Source organism: Cynoglossus semilaevis, chromosome 6 (genome assembly GCF_000523025.1).
Source record: "Cynoglossus semilaevis isolate Cse_v1.0 chromosome 6, Cse_v1.0, whole genome shotgun sequence".
NCBI classification, from domain to species: Eukaryota; Metazoa; Chordata; class Actinopteri; order Pleuronectiformes; family Cynoglossidae; genus Cynoglossus; species Cynoglossus semilaevis.
In genome coordinates this window covers 13,986,805-14,009,851 of record NC_024312.1, presented here as the reverse complement: position 1 = coordinate 14,009,851, position 23,047 = coordinate 13,986,805, and the positions used below count along the sequence as shown (strand labels likewise).

General features: G+C 41.8%; 3 protein-coding genes and 1 long non-coding RNA gene across 12 annotated transcripts in view; 2 read left to right on the top strand and 2 right to left on the bottom strand.

Annotated features, from left to right (window-relative positions):
* Window positions 1–6,985, top strand: part of srpk2 (SRSF protein kinase 2) — a 39,885-nt gene extending 32,900 nt beyond the window's left edge. For 3 of the 6 annotated variants that reach the window (XM_017032991.2, XM_008312235.3, XM_025056401.1), the window contains 5 exons: window positions 185–285; window positions 430–537; window positions 1,092–1,161; window positions 2,578–2,670; window positions 4,693–6,985. In XM_017032991.2, coding sequence (XP_016888480.1) covers window positions 185–285; window positions 430–537; window positions 1,092–1,161; window positions 2,578–2,670; window positions 4,693–4,877 — 557 coding nt within the window. In that variant the 3' untranslated portion in view covers window positions 4,878–6,985. Of the gene's footprint in view, window positions 1–184; window positions 286–429; window positions 538–1,091; window positions 1,162–2,167; window positions 2,261–2,577; window positions 2,671–4,692 lie in introns of all 6 variants that reach the window. The other 3 variants (XM_017032990.2, XM_017032989.2, XM_025056400.1) reach the window with 2 other exon arrangements.
* On the bottom strand, window positions 2,680–11,069 carry adck2 (aarF domain containing kinase 2). 2 transcript variants are annotated; one of them, XM_008312244.3, is made up of 9 exons: window positions 9,864–11,069; window positions 9,590–9,736; window positions 9,376–9,504; window positions 9,174–9,269; window positions 8,792–9,070; window positions 8,548–8,676; window positions 8,303–8,356; window positions 7,928–8,081; window positions 2,680–3,681 (listed from the first exon to the last, which is right to left on the bottom strand). In XM_008312244.3, the coding sequence occupies exons 1-8, from the start codon at window positions 10,740–10,742 to the stop codon at window positions 7,941–7,943; spliced, it is 1,854 nt and encodes a 617-aa protein (XP_008310466.1). In that variant the 5' UTR covers window positions 10,743–11,069; the 3' UTR covers window positions 2,680–3,681; window positions 7,928–7,940. The 2 variants fall into 2 exon arrangements, with proteins under 2 accessions (XP_008310466.1, XP_008310465.1); XM_008312243.3 differs by lacking the exon at window positions 2,680–3,681 and having other exon boundaries at window positions 6,827–8,081.
* A 1,839-nt stretch (window positions 11,070–12,908) lies between these two features.
* si:dkey-82f1.1 (DENN domain-containing protein 2A) overlaps window positions 12,909–23,047 on the top strand; it is a 24,997-nt gene continuing 14,858 nt past the window's right edge. The window contains exon 1 of one of the 2 annotated variants that reach the window (XM_008312232.3): window positions 12,909–13,407. The gene's annotated coding sequence lies outside the window, so the exon portion shown is untranslated. The remainder of the gene's footprint in view (window positions 13,408–23,047) is intronic. The other variant, XM_025056411.1, reaches the window with a different exon arrangement.
* LOC103380325 (uncharacterized) overlaps window positions 15,724–23,047 on the bottom strand; it is a 20,376-nt gene continuing 13,052 nt past the window's right edge. The window contains exon 4 of one of the 2 annotated variants that reach the window (XR_003049920.1): window positions 15,724–20,587. This is a non-coding gene — a long non-coding RNA (uncharacterized LOC103380325). Of the gene's footprint in view, window positions 20,588–21,173; window positions 21,476–23,047 lie in introns of those variants that run through there. The other variant, XR_003049921.1, reaches the window with a different exon arrangement.

Here is a 23,047-nt window from a genome sequence, read left to right as displayed (position 1 = left end):
TAAAAATATTATTGTTAGATTCTTGTTTCTATCAAACACTGACGACGTTTGTCTTCATCCTCTTCAACCTGACAGCCAGTGCTGCCGTGTGAATTGTGTTTAGTTCATCGACCTCTAAGGCTGTATTTATTTACATTCCCTCCCATAAATTAAGCCTGCGTTTGTTCTGCTCTCCCTCCTTCAGTGAGAGCCAGAGCTGCGGACCTCCTCATTAACCCACTCGACCCTCGCAACGCCGAATCTATTCGAGTCAAAATTGCAGATCTCGGAAATGCCTGCTGGGTGGTAAGACTCTGACTCTTAATCTTGTCACCATAGTTACCTGGTTTATTACCTTCTCTGATTACGCTGTTTACGTTTACATTTACATTTATATGCTGGAATAATTTCATAAATAAATTGACAGTAAACCCCGCTTTTCCATTCCAGCATAAGCATTTTACGGAGGACATTCAAACGCGACAGTACCGTGCCATCGAGGTCCTGATCGGAGCTGGTTACAGTACTCCTGCAGATATCTGGAGCACCGCCTGCATGGTAGGAAAAGAAATACATATACTTTATACATGCAGTATGAGTCATGTACAGTGGTATACATTAGTCTGGAGTCAACACTTGTTTGTTAGTTACCTTGAAAGGAATGATCGGCTGACTGAATCAAGTGATTAAACCTGGAGTGGAAGTCCGACTGTTGTCAATGTGGAGGTGGTTTTTAACAGCAGATATTCATCCAGCTGTAAAGGCAGAAAAAAAACAATAAAATATAAAAAAAACACTTACAGTTCCTGCAGAAAATGACACTTATGTTCACAGGACAATAACGTAACAAACAAGTGTGTCTCAATATTTCAGTTAGGTAATGTTCACATTAGCAAACAGTTCCCAAACTGTGGGTCGACCCCCCTTGGAGGTGCCATGTTATTGCAGTGGGGGACCACAGCAAAGTACATGTATATCAGTTTCAACATTTTCTTTATTAGTCCAAACAGTGGAGAAAATGTTATTTTATTTCCTTTTGTCTGAGAAGTTTTGTAATAATAACAGACCAATCTAGAGACCGATTGATATAAACCTCTATTGCTATTTTTTAGGCTTTTGAGCTAGCAACTGGAGATTATCTGTTCGAGCCTCACTCTGGAGAGGACTATTCACGGGATGAGGGTGAGTATTTACAATGTTATTACTATTAAAAAACAATTTAAGACACTTTATAGTTTAATTTATTGTTGTCATTAACAACGTGTTCTAAATGGATAGAAAATGTGTAAATGAAGATTAGATTAAATTAGCCGTACCCTCTTCCTGTATCCCACTATCCACTGTCAACTGTGAATCCTGTCCTTGAATTCTCCTGCTCTGCCTCCACTCATTTCCACACTGCTGTGTACCTTTAACACGAACATGACATAGACACACAGAGAGCTCACATCACTGCTGCCACTGTGATCAGTGTCTAGACTCCAGTCAGTCATAGAAACCCATACACAGATGAACGAAGAGTAAGTGCTTTAACCTGTGAGTACAGTATGTGTATCTATATTCTACTTGTGTGTAGTACGTAATACTTCAATCCCGTTTGCATTGAGACCCGGTTCTATTTATTCCACGTCGGCAGAACACATTAACATGTTCACACCGTGGTTAGTCTCTTCTCCCCCACGAATCTTTGATCTCACCAGGCTTCATTGTGATATTTTTGTCATTGCATGCGACAAACACAATTGCGCATGTTTTGCACAAGCAATAAAAAAAAAAATAGTATAGCTTCGAAGATGTCATCCTTATACTCTGGGACTTTCCTGCCACCGTGTCCAAATTTAAAAATGTGTTTTTCGTTCTCGCTCTATCTGTTTGTTGCATCTGAATTCATGAGACTTTGATTCTAGGCTGAACATTTTCACTTCATCACCTCTGCTGTGGAGGCACAGCTCACTAACATGGTTTTTCTCCTTAACTGTCTCTGACTGTCTTCTTTTATCGTCCCCTCTCTCTTACGAACATGTCACTTTTCTTTCTCTGTTTTCTATTCTCACTTCTCTGTACAATCTCTGTGTCCTTTCCCCCTTGTGCACGTCCTCCCCTCTCTCTTCCTTTCCTTCCCTTCCCTTTTTCTTGCATCCCCATTCCTTTTCTCCCCCTTCCTACCTCCCCTCTCTCTCCTCCGTAGACCACATAGCTCACATCATAGAGCTGCTGGGCTGTATTCCGAGGCACTTTGCTCTCTCCGGAAAATATTCCAGGGAGTTCTTCAACAGAAGAGGTAGCGCTGGACAGAGAGCTGGTGGGACAGAGGCACGCAAATGTCTTGACAGGCCAAAAGTGGACACAAGTGACTGTAAAAAAAGCCAAAAAAACAAAACATGAACATTGTGATTGGACTTTGTTGAAATTGATACAGAAGTACGGGTTGACAGTCGTCACCTTTTCAGTGTGTAGTCAGTCCAGGAGTGTGTCCATGCGGCGCTCCACGGCTTCAGCGTGCCTCAGTCCCATACAGCCTGTCGTGTTGATGTGTGTGTGCATGCTGAAATGCTGAACCATGGTTGTTCCCTCTGTGATGTATGTGGTGGTGGGCAGACCACATCGCTCTGATCATGGAGCTCCTTGGGAAGGTCCCACGCAAAGTGGTTGCTGCTGGGAAGTACAGCCGAGAGTTTTTCTCCAAGAAAGGTAAACAACTCCATGATTGACGGACGGTTAGGGACAGGGTTTGACTCCCGCTGCTGAAAACAGCTGTAGAGCGAGGTTGTAGCAACAGAACCTGGGTGTGCTCGTGTCTGTCGGGTAGATGTAGTATTGGTGGGCACTCAAGTAAGGTAGTTCACATGGCTGACATGAAGGAGAAGACTCCTTTAGTTTAATGCAATAAAACAATTTATTTCATCAATAATAGACCTAAAGCAGTACTTCTCAAACAGTGGGGTGGGGGCGGTGAGGGGCTTCAAATGGAATATGGCATTCATGCATATGGACAAGTGTTCCACTGCTGTAATACATGAATGATAACAAGCCTCCAGTCACTAGGTGGCAGCAACTCCTACAGTGGTTTGTACAGTTAAAGAAATATACGTTATTAGGTTCTCAATAGTATTTCAATTCACGGGAGTGTGGGTCTGGGGGAGCAGGGGGGGGACGTGAAAACATTTCTGTCCCCAAGGGGGGAGAAAGGAGGGGGGGCATGACAGAAACTAATTAAGAACCACTGAATATGAATATGAAATATTGAATAAAAATATAGTTGAATTGCAGTGAAAAAGATCAGTTTATATTAATGGCAGCATCTTCAATCATTATGGACTGTAAATAATCGACATAATAATTGACAGTTCATAGACATAGGAGCGACTAAAGTAAATGAGTATCTCACGGTGTATGAACTACTTAGAGTTCCCCCAACTTGACTGTGAGCCTGGTAAGTGTATGGGTCGGAGTTGGATTTACTCCCTTTTTCTCTGCGTCTCCTCATCTATTCTTCATAATCTGTCGTGAGGCCTGAATATTCTGCTTTTGATGTCTCTATCTGAGTCGGTTCAATGTTCTCTCTTTTATCTCTGAGCGCTGTTGTTAATCTGTTGTGACTTTCATGCCTCCTTTTCTTCTGCCTCCACCTCCTCTGTCTGCCATTGTGTCCTCTCCAGTGTAGTGTAAATGAGCTCCTGCTGCTGCATTTTCCATTAGAATCTGACAAAAAAAAAAAAAAGAAAACACTGATTGGAGACCAAGATTCCACCGATCTAAAAATAGCTGTATAGAGTTACATGGCCGTTAAAAAAAAAACGGAAAACAAAATCACTTTTCTAAAGTGATTTTCAGCCAGTCAGTGAAGACAAATTTATTTCTACCGTCTTTAATCAGCACGGACGGAGAGGTGACCATGACAGCCCTGATTTCCACCTTTCATCATGATTGACCATTAATTAGTCGCCATCTCTGTCGACCTTGTACTTCAGTTCTTTTCCTTTTTTTTTTTACTTCTCTGCTCTTTCTCCACATCTTGCCCTTTGTGTCAGTCGGACTGAGCCCCAGGTCTGCAGGTCTCAGTCAATCATCACAGCTCCTCACTGATTAGCTCCTCTCTTAGCACTGAGAAGTGAGCTAATTATTGAAATTAGAGGCTGCGGTGATTGTTGTGCAGATCCATCTGGTGCTGGCTCATCCTAATTACAAAGATCTGTAAGAATCTGTCTCCAACAGAAACACTGTGAAGCGATTTTTTTCAAATTAAGCTTCTAAAAAAGTAGTTGCTACTGACGTAGCTAATGTACTGTACGGTGTACTTTGATGGAATATCAATGTGAAGCTAGCCACATTAAAGGGCTAGCTTCGATTCAGCTTCTTATCGAAGTTAGTGCAAAAAGACATTAAATATCCAGAAAAAAGCAACATTATCACAAGTTAGCGTGTGCTAATGAAGATTCAATTAAACTGCAGTTGCTCTGTTCATAACATTATAATGTATATAAAAATGCATACAGTACATGCTATTAAATATACATTCTATCATAATATATAATAGCTTGTCACTTAGTCAACACAGCGGCTAATGGAAACTATTGTGCCTCAGGTCAATGATATTGAACTTAGCTACACGTTTTAGTTTTTTTTTTGTAATTTGGATGAGCCACGTTTCCCCCCTCTTTATTCTCTCTTGTTATTTATTTTTTATTTCTTGCTCTATGTCGCCCTCTGCAGGTGAACTGCGACACATCACAAAACTGAAGCCCTGGTCATTGTTCGACGTGCTGGTGGAGAAGTACGGCTGGTCTCATGAAGACGCAGGCCACTTCACCCACTTCCTCCTGCCCATGCTGGAGATGGTGCCTGAGAAGAGGGCCTCCGCCAGCGAATGCCTCAACCACGCCTGGCTCAACTCGTAGCTACAAACCACGAACGGATGTCCTTGTCCCCTATGTCCCCACGTCCCTGAAACAGTTACCCCAAATGTTGCTCTGTGGACGGCCTGTGGAACAACAGTAGAAAACGGAGCAGAAGACAAAGAGAAAGACTCCCCTCCTGTCCAGTCCCAGACATTCTGCCGTACTCGCTTATCTGTCTATGTTAAACTCCCTCCATCTTTTCCCCAATGGAATGTATAGACAAGCTGATGGAGATAACGTGACATAGTAAATGTGTCTTCCTTAACGTCTCCCTCGGTTGATTTAAGGACGGATGCCACTCACGTCGTACAAAGAATCTGAAAAATGCGTCTCCCTCTTCTCTCTTGGGGTTGTCGCGGGTCAGACATTTCCATCAATTTATCTCTCGTAAACTCACAGAACGACCTGTTTGGACTCTGGAGATGCCACTGATAGCTGCTGATGCTCTCAAATGTGACCGCACAGTGAAGGAGAGAAGCATTACAGATGTCCCAGAGTTCCATCTGCCACAAACTTTGGCCAGGCAGGGATTTTAAAGACAGCAATGAGGTCATGTCATGGGAGAGAATTAGCATATGTGCCTGTTCTCGAGACCTGCCTCCATCGACTCTCAAACCCAACATATTGGATGAGAAGTTTACACCTAGATATCTTCCAAGTATCCAAACCCAAAAACCGTCTTTCTCTGTTTGGGTGCCTACTCTCTGCCCTCCTACAAGAGCCGCGTAACTCCTGCTGGAGGTTGTTGCAGAGACCCGGAGGACAGCCACTCCTTTGGGGGCACAATAACGACAGATGCCACTCTGACAAAGACTGATTGAAAATGTATGGTATGAGAAATAAAGTTAAAAAAAAAAAAACTCAAGTGCAATCTGATGAGCGTTGGTGAGGACTGCTTGGTGTTAGTGGACTATTTTTACAATGCATGGGGAGACTGATGGATGAGCATGAGAGGATACAGACCAATGAAGAGAGGAGTCATGGTTTTACTCGCACATTTTACCGGTTTCATCGCCTATTTTGGAGATTTTAGTCAGAGAGATTTACCTGGACGTTGCCGTGGCGCTCTGATGACAGATCTGTTAATAACTTTTGTTCCTTTTAGCTTCAACATTCCTAATCCATGGTTTTGTTTCCTTCATTCCCTACGTTAAGTTACAAGAACAAATCTGTAAAGTCGTCAGTACTAACGCCTCATCCCATTTACAGAGACCCTTCAAACCCTGAGCTTTTTTCCAGTAAGAAGACAGTCACATGGAGGTTGCACCTGTCTTTGTAAAATCAGTCTGGAAATTGAAATATTTGTACATAAAAGTCTGATATAGCAAATCTGAAATAAAGAAGAACTAAAGGACAAAGACCGAGCGTCATTCCAACAACAACAACATGCGGTTGTCGTTGGCACAACTTGACAACCTCTAGAGAGCGTAGGCTTGGAGAATGCCTATACTGAACAGAGCCACCCGGTGGACTAAAGAGAGTACTGCAACTTCACAACCACCGCTGCTGCTGCTGCTCTCAGTGCCAACGCTAGTAGACGTTCAAACTTAGTATTCACGTAATCCGTTTCTGTTTCACACACACACACACAAATACACACTTCCATCACTACACTTAGTCCAGTTGCCTATTTTTCGCAATAAATGAAAAAAGATGAGTATAAGTAAATGGTGAGATATTTTTAAGAAAACTATTTAATTCATTAATAAAAAAGAGGAAAAAGAAAACAACTTTTGTCTAGTTGTTGTAACTGTGACAGAATCTTCGTCTTATACTGAGGTGATTGTGTTCGTCCATTAGATATTTATTTCATATTATTATAATTGCTATTATTATTATTAAAAAATAATTTTTTACACAGTTGTCACCTGCCCTCCCACCTCACTTGAACAATGCTGCTCTGTCTCGGCTCTTGATTTGGATTTTAAAAAAAAGAAGAAAATCAACAGTTTTGCAATAACAAGTGGATGTTTTATTTGATTTTAATTATTTTTCCCCACCAAAACCTCCTGATCTCACTATTTCAGCCATGCTGACTGTTCTGGCAGATTCAAGTCTCTTGTCTTTGTTTTTCATTGACAGATTTAATAAAATTGTAATTTATTGGATCCCGTGGCCTTGGTGTGGTGACTTTTCTGTTTCATCAGTACACATCCTTCATATATTACTGAATAAAACGTCTGTGATCTAAAGACACTCTAGAGTGAGAGATCTAGAGACAAAAAAAAAAAAGATAAATTATTTGATGCACATTCCCTTTATATTTAACTCTATGTTCACACGTCTGTTCCCACTCTTTGATTGACAGGCTTACATTGAAGCAGGGCAATTGGAGATACGTAAGAATCTAAGGTGTTCATGGATACGGTCTAAAGTAAATTTGTGATCACCTTTTGAATAAGTTGCGATGTTCATCTCTTAAAATACAATGCACACAGTAGGATCTGTAGTTGTATATTTGTTTTTCTTTCTTTGTTGTTTTTGTTGTTGAATTCATCAATATACTATACTCCATTTCCAATAACTGTCACCTATTACTATGAAAATAAAAAAGATAATAAGTAAAGTTTTGCACATTTTTGGTTTACTACAGTACAAAAACATAAAAACATCTCACTGTTTCTTTTGTATTGTAGTCAAAATTATAATTAAAAAACATTAAGATAAAGATAATTAAGCATTAAAAATTGAATTTTATTCTGCTTCAGATTTTAACTCCGAGATGATACGTTCATGCTGCTCTGTCTGATTCTATAAAGGCAAATGCTCCAGACATAAAGCATTTAAAGTGGAACTGTTCTTTTAAGTCATCTGAATTACCCTGATAAAAATCTCCTGTGATTGGACCTTAAGGATCCTTGTCATTGCCTCATGCCTAAAATACAAGAGTCAACCGTACAAAACTAAATGAGGTATACGTAAAGAGACTGTTCACATGTAGCCTGTAATTTGTACCCATTAGAAACACTAATCAGGAAGACAAATGTATTCTATAAGTAGCTGCCCTCTGAGTTTACACTGTGCAGGTTGGTGCCTGTGAGTGAACCAACCAGAGTTTGTGTGTCAGAGCAGTGAGGTACAGTTCTTCAGCAGCAGAGGCTTCGCCAAATCCAGGATGTCCAGGTTTGGATCCAGGGACCGGCCCAGACCTTCCAGCACCATGATGGCAAATACAATTGAGGCAAAATTACTCTCCAGCTTCACCTGTGTGAGACCATCAGTAGGTTGAATAATTAGTGCCAGCAGTAAAACATAAATAACAAGAATAAACATACAAGACTTGATCAATTACCTTCACGACAAAGTTTATCATTACTAATACAGAACAAAATATAGCTAGTCCTAGACAAGTATTTATTGCATTGGTCATTCAGATTTCTGTTTGTTGACCATGAAAAGTATGACCTGGTAATACAGTATTTTACCTTGTGTTTCATGAGCAGACCAAAGACCTGGGAGAGCAAGTCAGCCACTTGGATCTACACAGTAAACATAGCAAAAGTCAACAAAACACATGTTCTCTTCGCCACATGTTTAGGATTATAGTTGAGGTTGACCTGATTTTACACCACATGGCGATTCAAAGCATACAAAATTCCAATGCTGTTTATTCTGAACGAGTGGGGTAAAAAAAATCAAAAACACAAAAAAAACCCCACATTTTTCATACCTTTTCCAAGGATAGAGTGTTGCCGACAGCGTGGTCCACTAACTGGGCCATCTCCTTCTTGAACTGTGGCTCATCTTGACATTCATTTGCTCGGGCGTGATGCAAAATCAGCTCTGCAACTTTTTCACCCTTAAAAAAAATGCAAAAGACACAGTCACTCAATGTTAACAATAACCTGTTAAAAAAATCAGTTGAATTATAGGTCAGTGGAAACCGCATTGAAGTCCTTTTATTTACTCATTACCTGCCGCAGCACCACAGCAGTGAACACAGCCCTGAAGTTGGCACGGTCGTGGTCACTGAGCTGAGCGATGATGCCAGCGTCCAGTAACACCAACTGAAGAGGAAATGGTTCTGGTCTGACGCTGACAACAACTGTGTCCCATAAGTCAGTGAGGGCAGTCTTGCCCTCAGGTTTCAATTGATTGTCACCACTGTTGCAGAGATCAGAAAGAGTTCCCTGATACTGGACCAGAATGTTCCCAGGATGCAGGTCCCCGTGGACAAAGTTGTCAACAAAGACCTAAAATAGAGACGGACTCTGGTAAAAAAGACATGAAACCTATGGGGTAAAATGTAGTTTACTTGTAATAAATTTTAGTGAAATCACAAAAAGTCTTGTTCACCATTTTCAGTAACAAGTTTACACCCATCCTGGCGATTTTCTGTTTCAACTCTTGCGGAATGTCAGATTTCAGGTACTTTGAAATGGGCTCACTCTCCTGGAAACCAAGAAAAACCATTGTAATTCAAGTAGAATTAATAAATGTCACCCGCTTGTATTTGAAAACTTTTTTTCCACTAGATGTTTGATAAAGTTCAGCTTACTTCAAAGGTTTCCACTAAAACACTTCTAGTGACGAATGGTCGCAAAGGAGTTGGGAATTTCACAAAATCAACATCACGGAAATTATCACGAAAATGTTCCATGTTCCTGGCCTCAAAGCGGAGATCAATCTGAAATGGAAGTTCAGTCATTCCTTAGACAAATTATTTTTTATTCTTTATCATTAACTGTATACATATCTGTAAACATTCTAACCTGTTTGGTCATGAGCTTCTCAAACTCTTCTACAATCTCATACAGACTGAGCCATTTCAGTGATGGAACACAGTGCAAAAGCCAACTGCCTGCTTTCATCAGCAACAGATCTATCTCTACCTGCTGCCTGACGCCTGGGTGAAGCACCTGGAATGGATAAAGAAAGGAAAGACTTTTTATAGACCTCACACAAACACTCACGCAAGATTACTTAACACTACTTAAAAGCAATAGCAGAATTGAGAGGCCCCTCCAATGCGGACGCATTACTGACCTTGATTGCAACTGGTATAAGATGCTCCTTCTCTCTACTGCTTGCGTTATACTGACCATGTTTATAGCTTTTCTCTTTACAGCTCTCTTTATCCTTGTTACCGTTCCACAGCTGCTGAAATGAACTGGCCACCACTTTAAATCCAGGGATCTCCCAGGCTTTCAACAAGTCTTCCTTTTCCATGTCCTCCACCAACGATTTGAAGGTTGGATCCTCCACTCGGTCAGCCTTGGCCCAGCCTCTGTACACCTGGGCAATACATCCTGAACCTACTGGCTCTTTACTCTCAAAGACCAAGACATCCCTCCAACTGTCCCCAAAGGCCCTGCGGAGACACTGCTTGGTGTGGGGCCAAGAATGAGGACGCACTTGGATGTGAAGTTTAGAGAAGCGTTCACAAAACTGCTGAGAAAAGATGTCTCGTCTGGTGCTGGCCCACTGGCCCAGCTTAATAAAAGTAGGACCAGAGGTCTCAGTCACCCACAGCAGAGCGTCCAGCCAGTGAGATGCCCAGTAAGTGGACAGCAGAGTCAATGGGGACAGGAGGAGTAGAGGTCCAAACTTGAGGAGCAGAATCAATGCGCGGAGGCTGAGGCGAATATAAAACACTAATTTGTGCACTTGAAGTTTGGCTATAGTCTTTTTATCAGAGGTTTGGGGTCGAAGAGTGGCTTCCTGGCACCTGGCTGTCAATGATGCTGCATTTACTGCACCCCAGCAAAGCAGCGTCACCTTGGGTATCTGAGATAAACAGTGGCTTCTCTTTACAAAGCACGAACTTGACTTTGGACAAAATCTGACTCTTGTGAATGAGGCCGCTTTTCTGAGACTACATCTCAGATTGAAAAAAACAGCACCCACGGCAAAAGCCATTCTCATCAATTCTCTTCAATTGAAGCCGTCTCTATTATAGCTACACAAAACAAGCTACGGCGCATGTCACAAGTTCAGTCTTGAACCTAAACTTAAGCCACGTGGCGGTTACAACCATTTTCTGAAAAGGTAGAGATAAAAGTGCAAATATTTTAGTCCACTGTTGAGGTGCCAAAAAACACAACGCACGTTGCGTTGTTACCGTAACGACAGAAAACACCACACATTTCCACTAGCAGTGGAGGAGTGAGGCCATAACTCTGCAGCAATAACAGCGGCTCTACTTCCGGGTCTGCGTCACGCCGCCAACATCACATGATCCTTCCTTAAAGGGGACGCTATCTAAAACCTCAGCCATAGCTTACAAAAAGCCTTCACGTCTTTATACAGTGATTTAAATATAGAAAAACATTTTATGAAGTTCTGTATAAAGCTTCCCTTATCAAAATGTATAGAATACAAAACCTGCGCAATAAGTACATATTTATTATAAATTATATTGTATATGATAATTCAAATTCACAATTTTTAGTTTGCCTCAATATGAAATACACACCGATTTCCCAAATAAGAATTATCATCAACAAGTCTATTTCAATCTGTGTTTTCAAATTACATGAAAGAAAAAGGACACATGTTGCCAACATCTAGTGGTGAAGTGTTTTTAGAATTGACACATAAATAAGTAATGTGACCTGTTTTTGGACTTGGTGCTTGGACAGCACTGGTCACTGGTTTGAGGATCCTCCGCCTTTCAAATTCTTCTATTTAAACTGTCAGTGACTGAGAATGTGTACTTGGCATCTTTCCCGTCACGGTGTAAGTCCCTTGGACAGTGGGCTCAGAAGACCATCTTAAAATCCCAGCTGTGGGCCTAATAGAGGACTCAGCAACACAATAAAGGGGATAAACACCAAACAGATGTTACTGGCCCCCACCTACCATGTGCTTTAGCAGCCATTGATGGAAAAGCCAGGCTTTTTAGATCTATCTTGCATTTCAAAGGTGAGGTCACGGTTTATACTCAAGGGTCAGCTGCGTAGATGCTCTGCTGACCTAAGGCAGTTAGATGACTAATTAAAACTGCTCACTGTTTAGTTTGTAAAATACGCATGCCGCCCCTCCTACATACATTTCCTGACAAAATCGTATATTCCTCCATTTTGCAAGTGTTTAAATAATACCCCAGTCTCTGATCAGCACCATTTTACAAATTTGGTGTCACAGGTTATGGGTCAGAGCCAGAACCAAACCCTCAACCATTCTGTTGAAAGACAACCCTCTTCATCCACTGATCCATACTCCTACCACTCTTTGCTTATTACTTATGGCTCAAACAATGACTATTTATCATATTTCTAACAGTATCATTCATATGTACTGGTTTCTAGCATTTCTGTTTCTGTGCTTCAGTCAGTGTATGCTGCTTTTTAGGAAATGGCAGTTTTCCTGCTCAGTCAGTCAGTGTTTGTAATAATGGACTTGAGAGACAATGGATCTAATCCTGGGGTGAGCAGGTCAATCATTAGTCACTCGGGTCATCAGTATTCAGGTCCAGCCATGTTTCCTGTTCTCTTACATTCTTTTTCTACTTGGTCCAAATCCCATTAAGGAGAGCAGGACTGTCCCAATTGTTTTGTTAGTTGTCAAGGACGATTTAACTACAACCGGCCAAAACACTACCAAACCATTGTCTGTGCAGTTCACTGTACCACACATCCATTCAATACACACTGCATCTGTTGCTCTACTGTTTGCTATGATTGAGGTTGTTGTTGTTATTGTTGATAAACCCTTATCAGTAAGCCATCTCTTAAAAATGTACAGAAGAAGAGCACGCTCCTTTCTTGAAGATAGGATGAGCGGCTCCGGGGATTCTTTAATGGGTTCCCAAAGGACGCTTTTATTTATGTCTTCAGTCATGCTCAGCTTTGCCCCCTTCCTGCTTCGTTTCTCTTCTTTCCTTCTCTTTTTTTTTCTTGAACAGGACACTTGGTTTCCGTAGCAACCCGGGCTCTGATGGCCCAGCCAGCTGCAGATTAGTTCAGCGGTGGGGGGTTTCGGTGGGTGGAAGGGGATGTGGACAGGGAGGGGGGTTTGAGGATGGAAAATGGAGAGGGAGGAGAGAGAGAGGGGGGAAAGGAGAAGGAGGGAGGAAGGGAAAATGGGAGTGGGTTGCATGAGGGAAGGAGGGGTGGGAAAAGTTTGAGACAGAGAGAGAGAGAGGGACAGAGAGAGAGAGAGAGAAGGAATTGCTTCCAGTGAGAGATAGGAGCCGTAGTGAGTGAGTGTTTGTGTGAGTGAGTGAGTGTGTGTGAGTGTGTGTGGTTAAAAGGAAAGAGAAACACCAGAAAACATTATCCTGGAGGAGGCTGAACCAGAGGAGGGATTTCCAAACTTTGTGCCTTTATTCAAACTTTTTGTGCACTCCGGGCTGAGGTCCGTGTCTCTCTTTGTGTTCACCGGCAGGGACTATGCTGAGGGAGACAGTAGGTGAAGTTGGAGCTGGAATAAGGCTGTGAAAAAAAAGAAAGCAGAATAGAAAGAGAGAGATATAGGAAGAAGGAAAGGAACCATGCCAGTGGATGCTATCTTCTTCTGTGGAGTCAGGTTACACAAAATGAAAAAGCACTTCAGGAGCACTTCATCAGGGCTCACCAAGCTCAGAAAGGTAAAGAGAGAGACTCCCCTCTTGTGTCTGTGTGTGTCTGCGTGTGTTTTCTCCTGAGCTTCTTTTGATTAAGTGTTTTTTTTTTTTTGCTGTCTGAATACATTTTATCAGCAGATAATTCATTCTGGAAAAAGTAAATCTCATGAAGTGTCCCCCTCCTGCGCCCCCACCCGTCCATGCTGAGCTGCGTTATCTTCTAAAGCACCTTAGCTTCATATAAGCTTGGCTGTGTATTTAGTCTCTATCTTTACGCACCATATCCACTTCTACTGCCCACAAGAGACTCCTCTGCTCCATAATTATTTGTCCAAAAAGTGTTACAACAAATGCATGCAAAAGTGCCTAAAGAGATTCAATCAAAGTAAGTGTAGAAGTTACAGAAAGATGCAGATGAAGATGGAGATGAAAGAACTTTTCACACTGAAGAGAAACGTGAAGGAAACATATTCTGCAGGCAGCAGCTTCACTTTAGGCATCTGGTGAATTATTAAGAATATTTTATATCCACACACCTCATGTCATGCTGTGCTGCTGGTTTGAATTGTGTTACTGTACTTTGTGTTTCCAGCAGAGCCTCAGAGGAAGGTCTGTATAACAGGGGGTCAGACCTGATAGAGACTAAATCACGGTGTCTTTGTGAACTGTCAGACTCACAGAGCCGTTCCATTATAACCACTGCATAAACAAACAGCTCACGCAGGTCCCTGGGCATTTTTATAGGAAACAAATCAGCATTCTTCCTCACTGGCTTCCATTTGTGTGCACCTCATGTCCCATTTAATAAGGACTGGAGTAAAAGGTTTACTGAATTAAAACTGTCTGGCTCTTAGGTCGGCTCTGAGGAGAGGTTTATGGAGCTGGAGATTAGGAGAGATAAAGAAGGAGGGACTGAGTGTCTGCTAGTCAGCAAGGTTGTAATAAGCAGGCTCCTGTCTGTGTGTGTGTGTGTGTGTGTGTGCCCGTTGTTTACATTTTGAGTTAGTTGCACAGACTACATAACTGTCTGCCTGCATGACTGCAGTTAACCACGATGTGCACCAAGTTAGATTTTTAGCCTTCCCTGCAAATTTTTGAAAGTACATTTTTTGATTTCCCATGGAAATCCAAGCAAATAACTGGAGCTTAAGGTCCATTTTAACAGCTGTGTTATAGCAACATTTATTGCCACAGTTGCAGCACTGAAACTGGTACAAGACAAGTGATAATCTCTATACATTTTCAAAATCCAATAAAGTCCTATTGCATCTGTTATTCAGCAACAGGAATGTCTGGGTGTTATATTAGAAAAAATAAAAATAATAAATGTCCTACATGACAAATGTGTTGAAATGTTGCAACTTCTCCCAGTGAGCCAGGCATCAGACACACTGCTGCCACATTTTCCTCATGTGTCGATGCAGGTTTGCATTATTGTGTTTATAGTGTGGTTACGCAAAATTTCAGTTGCCTTCAAGTTGGATGCATCATTTTCTTGATGATGAAGAGCAGCAGCATCTGAAGAGCAGCACACTTTGATTTCAAGGTTTCTAGAGAAACCAGCTCTGCCCGGACTCTTGAAAGTCTGGAGGTGCTTTTCTACCAAATGAACCCAAAATTACCCTCCCTCTTCCCCTGCCCCTCAGTCATTAGCTTAGCCGTAACCAGCTTTTAGATCAGGACCCACAATTTTGTGATACTCTGCAGCAGAAGCAGGCTTCACTTTGGTGATTAAAGTGTGTTTACTGAGTCTCCAGAAACATCTGTCCTCTCAATTCTTTCTGGCACAAAAAGTGACAGCAGGGCCTTTGGAGGTTACAGGCTGTCGCCCCCTCCTTTTACAGGAACTGGCTTTTGACAGGCATTCTACCAGGCAACCTAAACCTTAAAGGCCCCATTGATCCAATCTGTTGCCTTAGCTTCAAGCTGCCGTTGTTACCTTGGTGACATACAGGAAAAAAATGTGTCCTGTGGTGACGGTGAAAGAATTTCCTTTGATATGACGAAACGCACAAAATCTGGCTCACTCCCCCTGTCTGTCTCTCTGTGTCTCTCTCTGTGTCTCTCTCTCTCGCTGTCTTCCGTATGCACACACTAGGATAGTTCTACATACCATCGTTGACACGCTTGACCCTATGCTTGTAAGAGTGAAATAATTACACATGCATGCAAGGATAATGCATTCCATTACACTGGATAATGAGTTGGCTGCAGGTCATGTTGTTTTTTTTTACTGATCCATAATAATTCATCACAAATGTTCTCAAACTGTCAGTTGCCTCCAAGCTGTTGCTCTTTTTTAAGTGTCTTAGTTGCATTGACAAGGAAATCAGATGGTGACATGGCTGCTGTGACTCTTTTCGAGTAGAACATTTACATATGTGGAATCCTTCTCCTGTTGTGTGGTTTTGAAGTGTTTGTAGAGAAATAGAGGCAAATACACTTCAACTTCAGAGAACTGGACCAATTAGCCAACGGCATGGATTTGTTGACCAGGGCTTTGAATATTCTTAGTTTTCAAATATATTTATTCAGAAGAGTTTTCTTTTTTTAAGGAGCTGATGAGACAAATTAAATAGTTATTATTTAAGTTATAGTTATAGTTATTATTATTATGCTAAATTATTAGCATAGTGTTGCTCCAGTTACAATCAACAGAATGTGTCCTCTTCTCTCTTCTCCACTCATTTCCTCTTCCTTTTTCCACTCTTGTCCCCTTTTCTTTCTTCTTCTTCCATCTCCTCCCCCTCCTCTCTCTTATCCTCTCTACTCAGTTTACCTTGTCTTGTCATGGCCTCTTATCTAATCTTTTCTAAAGAATGACAAGAATGCCATTCACCTGTCATTTAAGGGATTCAATGATTCACAGTAAAATGCAAAGATGTTTCGTTCTTTTTTCCATATTTATATGAATACCTAATCCCAAGAAAATACCAAGATAATTCCAACATAAGAAAATAAAGCTTTTTACTTCTTATATTTACTTAATGACACTAGGAGTGTATAATGGTGCGTTCATTTGCAACAATAGGCCCTTTCCCTTTCTATTGTAATTAAATTAGTAAATGATTTTATAGACAATACCATATATATAAGAATTTGAAATCGGTTTAAGTATTTCATATTTTCTTGAGGTGTGTTGTAGGTAGATGGCCCCTGGAGGGGACAAAAAGGAGCTACATGCATGTTTGTGCAACATTTTTAAATCAAATATTTAACCTTCAACCACTTCAAGTCAGAATGAGATTCAAGCTTACTGTAAATACATCAAAATATATGTATGTAACATAATAAATATATATAAAGAAGATGAAAGAGCATAAGATGGAGTACTGCAGTCAAACCCAATTCAATCTACAAACTACAATCTGTTAACTATTGTTTCATCTCTAGAAAACATATTCCACCTCAGTTAGTTCTGAAATCTTTTGGAACAGTTTTCTTTAGCTTGCTTGAGTTAAAGTACAGGTCAGTTACACTGGTTTTTCCTCCATCTACTGGTTTTCTTGGCTCAGGTTTACAGTTGTTGGTCACAGGGTGTGTGTAGGTCAGAAAAGTCAGCTGTGACCTAGACTGGGGAGTTTATACTCCGGAAGAGAACTTTCCCAAGCTCTCGCCTCGCCTGGCTCCTGTGGGGATTGATGAATAATAAAACTGTGTTCCTCTGCAGGCTTAGAGAGAACCAGAACAGGGTTTGATGGAATAGGAGTGTTCTAGTGAGAATCACTGCACAGAACCCTTAAATTGAGTAGGTGGAGACAGGGAATGGGCGGAGAGAGTGTTTAAGAATTAAAGTTGAACTAAGAGACCGCGGCTTGGAAGAGAAATTTGATCTGGGGCCCACAGAAGTATGTTAGCGATCACAAGGTTATTGTTGAAAATATCCACTCCCAGTTCCATTCAACGCAGCACAATCACTGCGTCTGTGTCTGTGTTTAGTGAAGAAGGTTTTGCATTATGGTAGAAAATCCCACGTAAAGTGTCAGCACAGAGAAATATCAGATAACTGCCCGACCCCGGGGAGCGCTATTATCGCTTGGAAAAATGGTGCATTCACTGACATTTCCTAACTTGTCTGTAACTTCCATTTATTTCCACTGTTGCTTAAGGACAGAAGTTGATTGCGCACTTTTTTGTCTGACCTCAGGCTTTTGTGGGATCTATTTGGTTTCATCACTGCACACACTCTCAAAAAGCAAGGCTGATTTTTAAAGGAAGAGTTTATGACTTTTTTTCTGGCAAGCTTTCTATAGCCTTATTTACTGTGTCAGTGATGATTTATGTAGACGGAAACCACAGTGGATTAACTGCAGGTACATCCAAGGCCTCAGCTCTGTCAAATGAGACCATGGTGTTTAGTTGTCTGGTTTATAAGAATATAATGAAGCAGAACTTCTGGCTGTTGTGGTTCCAGTGGTGTCTATGTTAGCTTGAATGGCAGCAAAAACCAAACAAAAGTTTGAAATGCAGAAACCTAGCCGTTGAAATGCCTGTTAAGGGAGCTGTGCTCATGAATACAGACCATCCTAGAATGTATTTAAGACAACTCTTTATAGTATTTCCTTTTCTAGTTTTCTCTTTATCAAGGGTCCCCACAGCTGTAGTCCAATTAGTTCTGATCATACCCTGTGACAGACGATCCCTTAAATGTGTCTTTCATACTTTAAATGAGCAATATCAAATATTTTCAAGGCTTAAAACTACCACTACACAATATGAAAGAGATGTGGAAAAAACTGGTAATTTTCACTTATTCTTTAAATAACACAACAGCTTTTTTATTATAAGCTTTAAAATTGGTTTAAGACTTCTAAATGTAATAGTGTTCATTCAGGTTTCATAAAGCTCCATGGCAACCTTATTTTATGCTTAAAATATCTGAGCTGGTGCGTCTTGATTAATGGCTGCGATCCTATGACTGCACAAGTGACAGCTACTAAAATGTCTCTGCGCTCGCCAGAAAATTGTGATGTCAAGATGGAGTCAGAGGCCAAAAAAGTTTGGGAACCACTGCTCTTCTGTAGTGTAGATCTATAAACAATAATACTTTACATAGTATCTCCCCAAAATAATTGGGAAAAGGCGACTGAGTATGTAGCCCAAACACACAGTGTTGCACTGCAACAAATCAAAGGTTTGGACAGTACAGTAGTAGTAGAAGTCCTGTATGTTTGAATATACTGTTGAAGCAGGTTCAGTCTTACTGTATGTGGCATCCAGTGCTGTTGGGTGAATATTGAGGCCTCTAGTTACACCTAATCTTTCAGGGTTGGCTGGAGTCAGGCTGGATGTTTCTACTTCAGTGTTGGACTTGGCAGATGTGATGTTGGATGAGGTGATCGACTGTAAGCCAAAGTGAGAGTTCTTTAAAAGCAGGTTTTCTCGGAAGACTTGGCATGAACCCTCACGCTGGTAAGCCAGGGGGATAATTGAGACCAGGCTGCAGATGAGTCAGGAGCTCTGCTGACGGTAGCTTAATGTTGGTGTAGAAGACATGACATGTCTCTAGGAGAGAAGGGGAGGACAGATGCTCCACCTCTGCAAGACAAGGAAACGTGACACCGTTTCCCAGATGGAGGGGCAGGGAGAGGTTTGTTTGCTTGCTTTTCCTTCAAAGTAGCTCCCTAACATACAAACAAAGATTTATCATCATCATTAAGGGATTTTTGGTAAGAAGTGACTTCGACTTAAGTCGGTGTAAAAATAGATGCATACTATCTCACTAACTTGGTCTATTACATTAGCTTTTAACCTTTTTATTGTAGACAATTAGCTCCCTTTAGCGGCCCGTGGCTCTTAATTTGTATTTGGGATTATGTTGACATGTAAAATGCTTTATTACTTTGAAGCTGGACCATTTGCAGTCACTGGAACGTGGAATAGGAAGCCACAAACTCAAGAGGGAAAATGAGACCTCCCCCATTAAAAGCCTGTGGTTAAACTGTTCCAGGGTGGTCATTTGTACATTTTGACAGGTGGTTAAAAGTAAGGAGGCCTTTTAGGAAGATTTTGCTGAGTGTGAATGTAGTTTTCCCCGTCCCTTTCCTGTGACTTTGACCTTGTGGTGTAATCAGAACTGTCACATTAATCCAAGCGTGGACTCGGAGTAGCACAGCAAAGGGTGAATTCCCAAGTTACTGTGCAAAAGTCTGATGACTTCATTTCAGGCAGCGGAGGACACCCATAGTTCCTCAGTCAGTCACATCACACATCCTGGACATGCACACAGACTCAGAGAGCAACTATTCTTCCAGTACATAATAAGCCCTCTTATTTATGGGTTCTTATTGTGCAATGTAATTACACACTGGTTTTTCTCTGCGGCCCCTTTTTATAATTCAAATTTGTTTCTAGATTAAAAATGTGGTCTGTTCTTGCACGTCCCAGTTGGATAGTATGTAGACACCCGGGCCGTCAAATGTCTGGCTGTAAATGACAATTATAAGAACAAGAAGTGTCTCTATGTGTGGCCCTAGAAATATAACAATGGACGGCAGAACTATATATAAACTTGACTAATAATCCTGACAAGAAAAGAAAAAATAAATGGTGGAAATTGATTGTTTGCATTATTTCTTCTTCTGTTCCCGTTGCACAATTTCAATGCCGTCTCGTATCCATCCTCTTCTCACAAACAATAGACCGGGAGAAAATTTGCAGAGGTGAAAAACGACAAACCGAAGGTCGGAGTGTGTTTGTTAGTGTGTGGTGAGTTAGAAGTTAGAAGTCAATATATATTTGAAAGACTAAAATAGCTTCTCAACCCACTGATAGTAAATAAGTTGCTCACTACATTGGTGTCAATCACATTTCCGTAGTAAATACACACACAGATGCTGGCACACACTCTTGTGAAGCTGTCCTCTCTGGCTCACGTCCAAGGCCTTGCTATGAAATCAGCTTGGGAAAGCAGCGGGGGCCCTGAACAGGACCCAGAAACAGGGAGAAAAAAAGAGGAGACTGCTGAGCCCTGATAAAATTCCATTGTTTATTTGCCCAGCCCACTTTTTCCCTCCTCCTCTCCATACATCCTGACCTATACCATCCAGCTTTCCTTTCCTACTTCATTGGGATTCAAGCAAACATGTCTCCAAAACCTAACCCCAGTCAAGGCACGTTGCCTTCTGTGAAATCCCCTGGTGCTGAAGAACTTCACAGCAGATCTGGCTGCATAATTCACTTCTTTGCATCAGTCGAGGGAAAACTGTCAAGGAAAGCACAAAGTAATAAAAGACAGGATCGATCCTACTCACCACCGCCAATCTTTATAATTCTTTGACCCAAAAAAAGGTCAGAATCATAAACCTATGAGAAATAAATGCCTTATTGAGCTGCGATGCATTCAAGTGATTAAAGCCATGGTTGTGGTACATGCACGACACATCTTGTTTACTGTTTTTTCCCCCACTGAGATTCACTACTTTCTTTGTCTTAGTTTTTACGTAAAACCCAACTGAAAGTATGACAAAGTAGTTCAGCTGCTGAATTATTTGGTTAATTTGTCCATTTTACTCACATGAAATGCAGCGTGGGTTGTTAGTAACTTTACTTACCCTTATTAGGTATTCTGAAATGCCATAGTAAAAACGGAGTAGTCTGAGTAAGAACAAGCGAGGAGCGGTGATGTCATGACTCGAGTTGTTTTAGTGGAGCTGGACGGAGGGATGGAGGGACAGAGGGATGGAGGGATGGAGGGGAGGCTAGGGATGGAGGGACAGAGGGATGGAGGGGAGGCTGTAACTTTACTTACCCTTATTAGGTATTCTGAAATGCCATAGTAAAAACGGAGTAGTCTGAGTAAGAACAAGCGAGGAGCGGTGATGTCATGACTCGAGTTGTTTTAGTGGAGCTGGACGGAGGGATGGAGGGACAGAGGGATGGAGGGATGGAGGGGAGGCTGATTTTTTTATGAGAAGCAGCTGTCTGAGAGGGGCAGGCCTTCTGAGCACTGGAGCGGCCAAACAACAGCTCACTGACAGCGACTCAAATGCTGGAGCTCTGATAAAGTTGAAAACACTGACAGCAACGTCTGCACTCCATGTGATAAAGCCAATGTAACTCCCACAGCACTCATCTTGGCTGATAAGTCCTTCTGAAACACAAGACGACATGAAGCATCACGGTGCACTGTTTGAAATCAAATTTCTAGCTGATCAGATTCATGGAGGTCGACATGTTTGGGGAAAATAACCATTGTGGTGCAACTGTGCCACCGCCTTATGTTACATCCAACATCCAAACTTTTATTCTGCCTGATTTGCCAGTAAAGGCCTGCACACATCGGGATTGAAAACCAATCACAAGCATTCTCTGTGTGACTCTTTGTGTTCTACCACCTATGACATTAACCAATGTCACCAAAAAGGCGCAGGTTTACACAAAGTTCCTTCACAGAGGAGGCGCATCGGCTTTAATCAGACTGTCTATGGAAACTGCCTGACAACAACTCGGAAAGTTCTCACACTTGAACTTATTTATTTGTGGCAACTCTGACATTTAAACACAGCACAATGCAACTCTGACCCCTGTTCTGTTCTGCTGCAGTAATGACATTACATCATGTGTAATGTGTTGCCCAAGAGTGTAGTCATTGTTTGAAGAAACATAAACAGTGCAACCTCAAGGGCGAACTAGATGCTAGTATTCTGAATTACGTTGAAACGTCACTTGCACCGTAGATGTACTGCAGTAGTACAAAGTATTCCCTGAAACTGACGTTTCACTTATCATAAAATAAATGAAACCCTTCATCCATCTTTCATCCACACATGCACTCATCAACCGTATCAGTTCCTCTGCTGCGGCATGCATGGCCTGTCACAGGCCTAAGGCCTATACGAGGGTCTGGCCAGGCAGGGGTCTTTAGGGTTGCCGTTTCCCGTGATGTTTTTATTGGCCTCAACAGATGGCCTCCCTCAGCCCTTCTTCTATTGTTATGGTGACCACCTTGCACTGGGGGTTAGGGTTAACAATGGTGGCCAGTGGCTGTAGGAGACAAAGCCTTTGCTGCTCCTGAATAGAGTTTCTTCAGTGACTGAACACTGTAGAACTGGAATCCCTGTGAAGACAATGGCGCTAGATGTCCGGTTCTCCAGAGTACTGACCTACATGTTCAAAGTCAGAATCATGTTAGAACCAAACTGCCCTTTTAGGGTTTACCAAATTCTGAGTTTTGGCCTTGGGCTTCTAAATAGTGAAGTATCCGCAGCTTCACAGTGCAACTATGTATATCGTATTCCTCGCAGTATCCTATACTCTTTAGTTGTGACAAGGCACGTCCCCCTCCCCCCTTTCTCCCATCTGTCCTCAAACTCTGTGATATAAAACACCACAGCCAACATTTTAACTGTAAAACAAGGAGGCCCTCCATACATTCTTTACAGAGGCTCTCACCCAATTCCTCACCCATCTTTTGTTGCAAGGTTTCTGGTCTTCATTTGTGTTTTGCTCTTTAGTAAGAGGGAAGGAATCAAGAGGGAGAGAAAGGGGGAAAAAATCAGTTGATGTTTCCCCTCAAACATGTGACCTCTGCTTGGCTCACAGCTGAAAATAATTTGAGCCTCCAAGCTAGTGGATGGCTGACGCAAACAGACCTCCTCCTCCTCCATTCTCCTCTCTCTAGGGGGGCTAGACCTTGGACTCATGGAGGGGGGGGGGGGGGGGG

Bases quoted from the DNA above. Each gene is read 5' to 3' on its own strand.
- adck2 (XM_008312244.3), bottom strand. From the start codon at position 10,742: ATGAGAATGGCTTTTGCCGTGGGTGCTGTTTTTTTCAATCTGAGATGT. The intron at 8,677-8,791 runs GTAATGAGTAAA...ATTTTTTTTAAG, and splicing joins CTGCTGTGGTGCTGCGGCAG to GGTGAAAAAGTTGCAGAGCT. The intron at 8,082-8,302 runs GTAAAATACTGT...GGTCTCACACAG, and splicing joins GTCTGCTCATGAAACACAAG to GTGAAGCTGGAGAGTAATTT.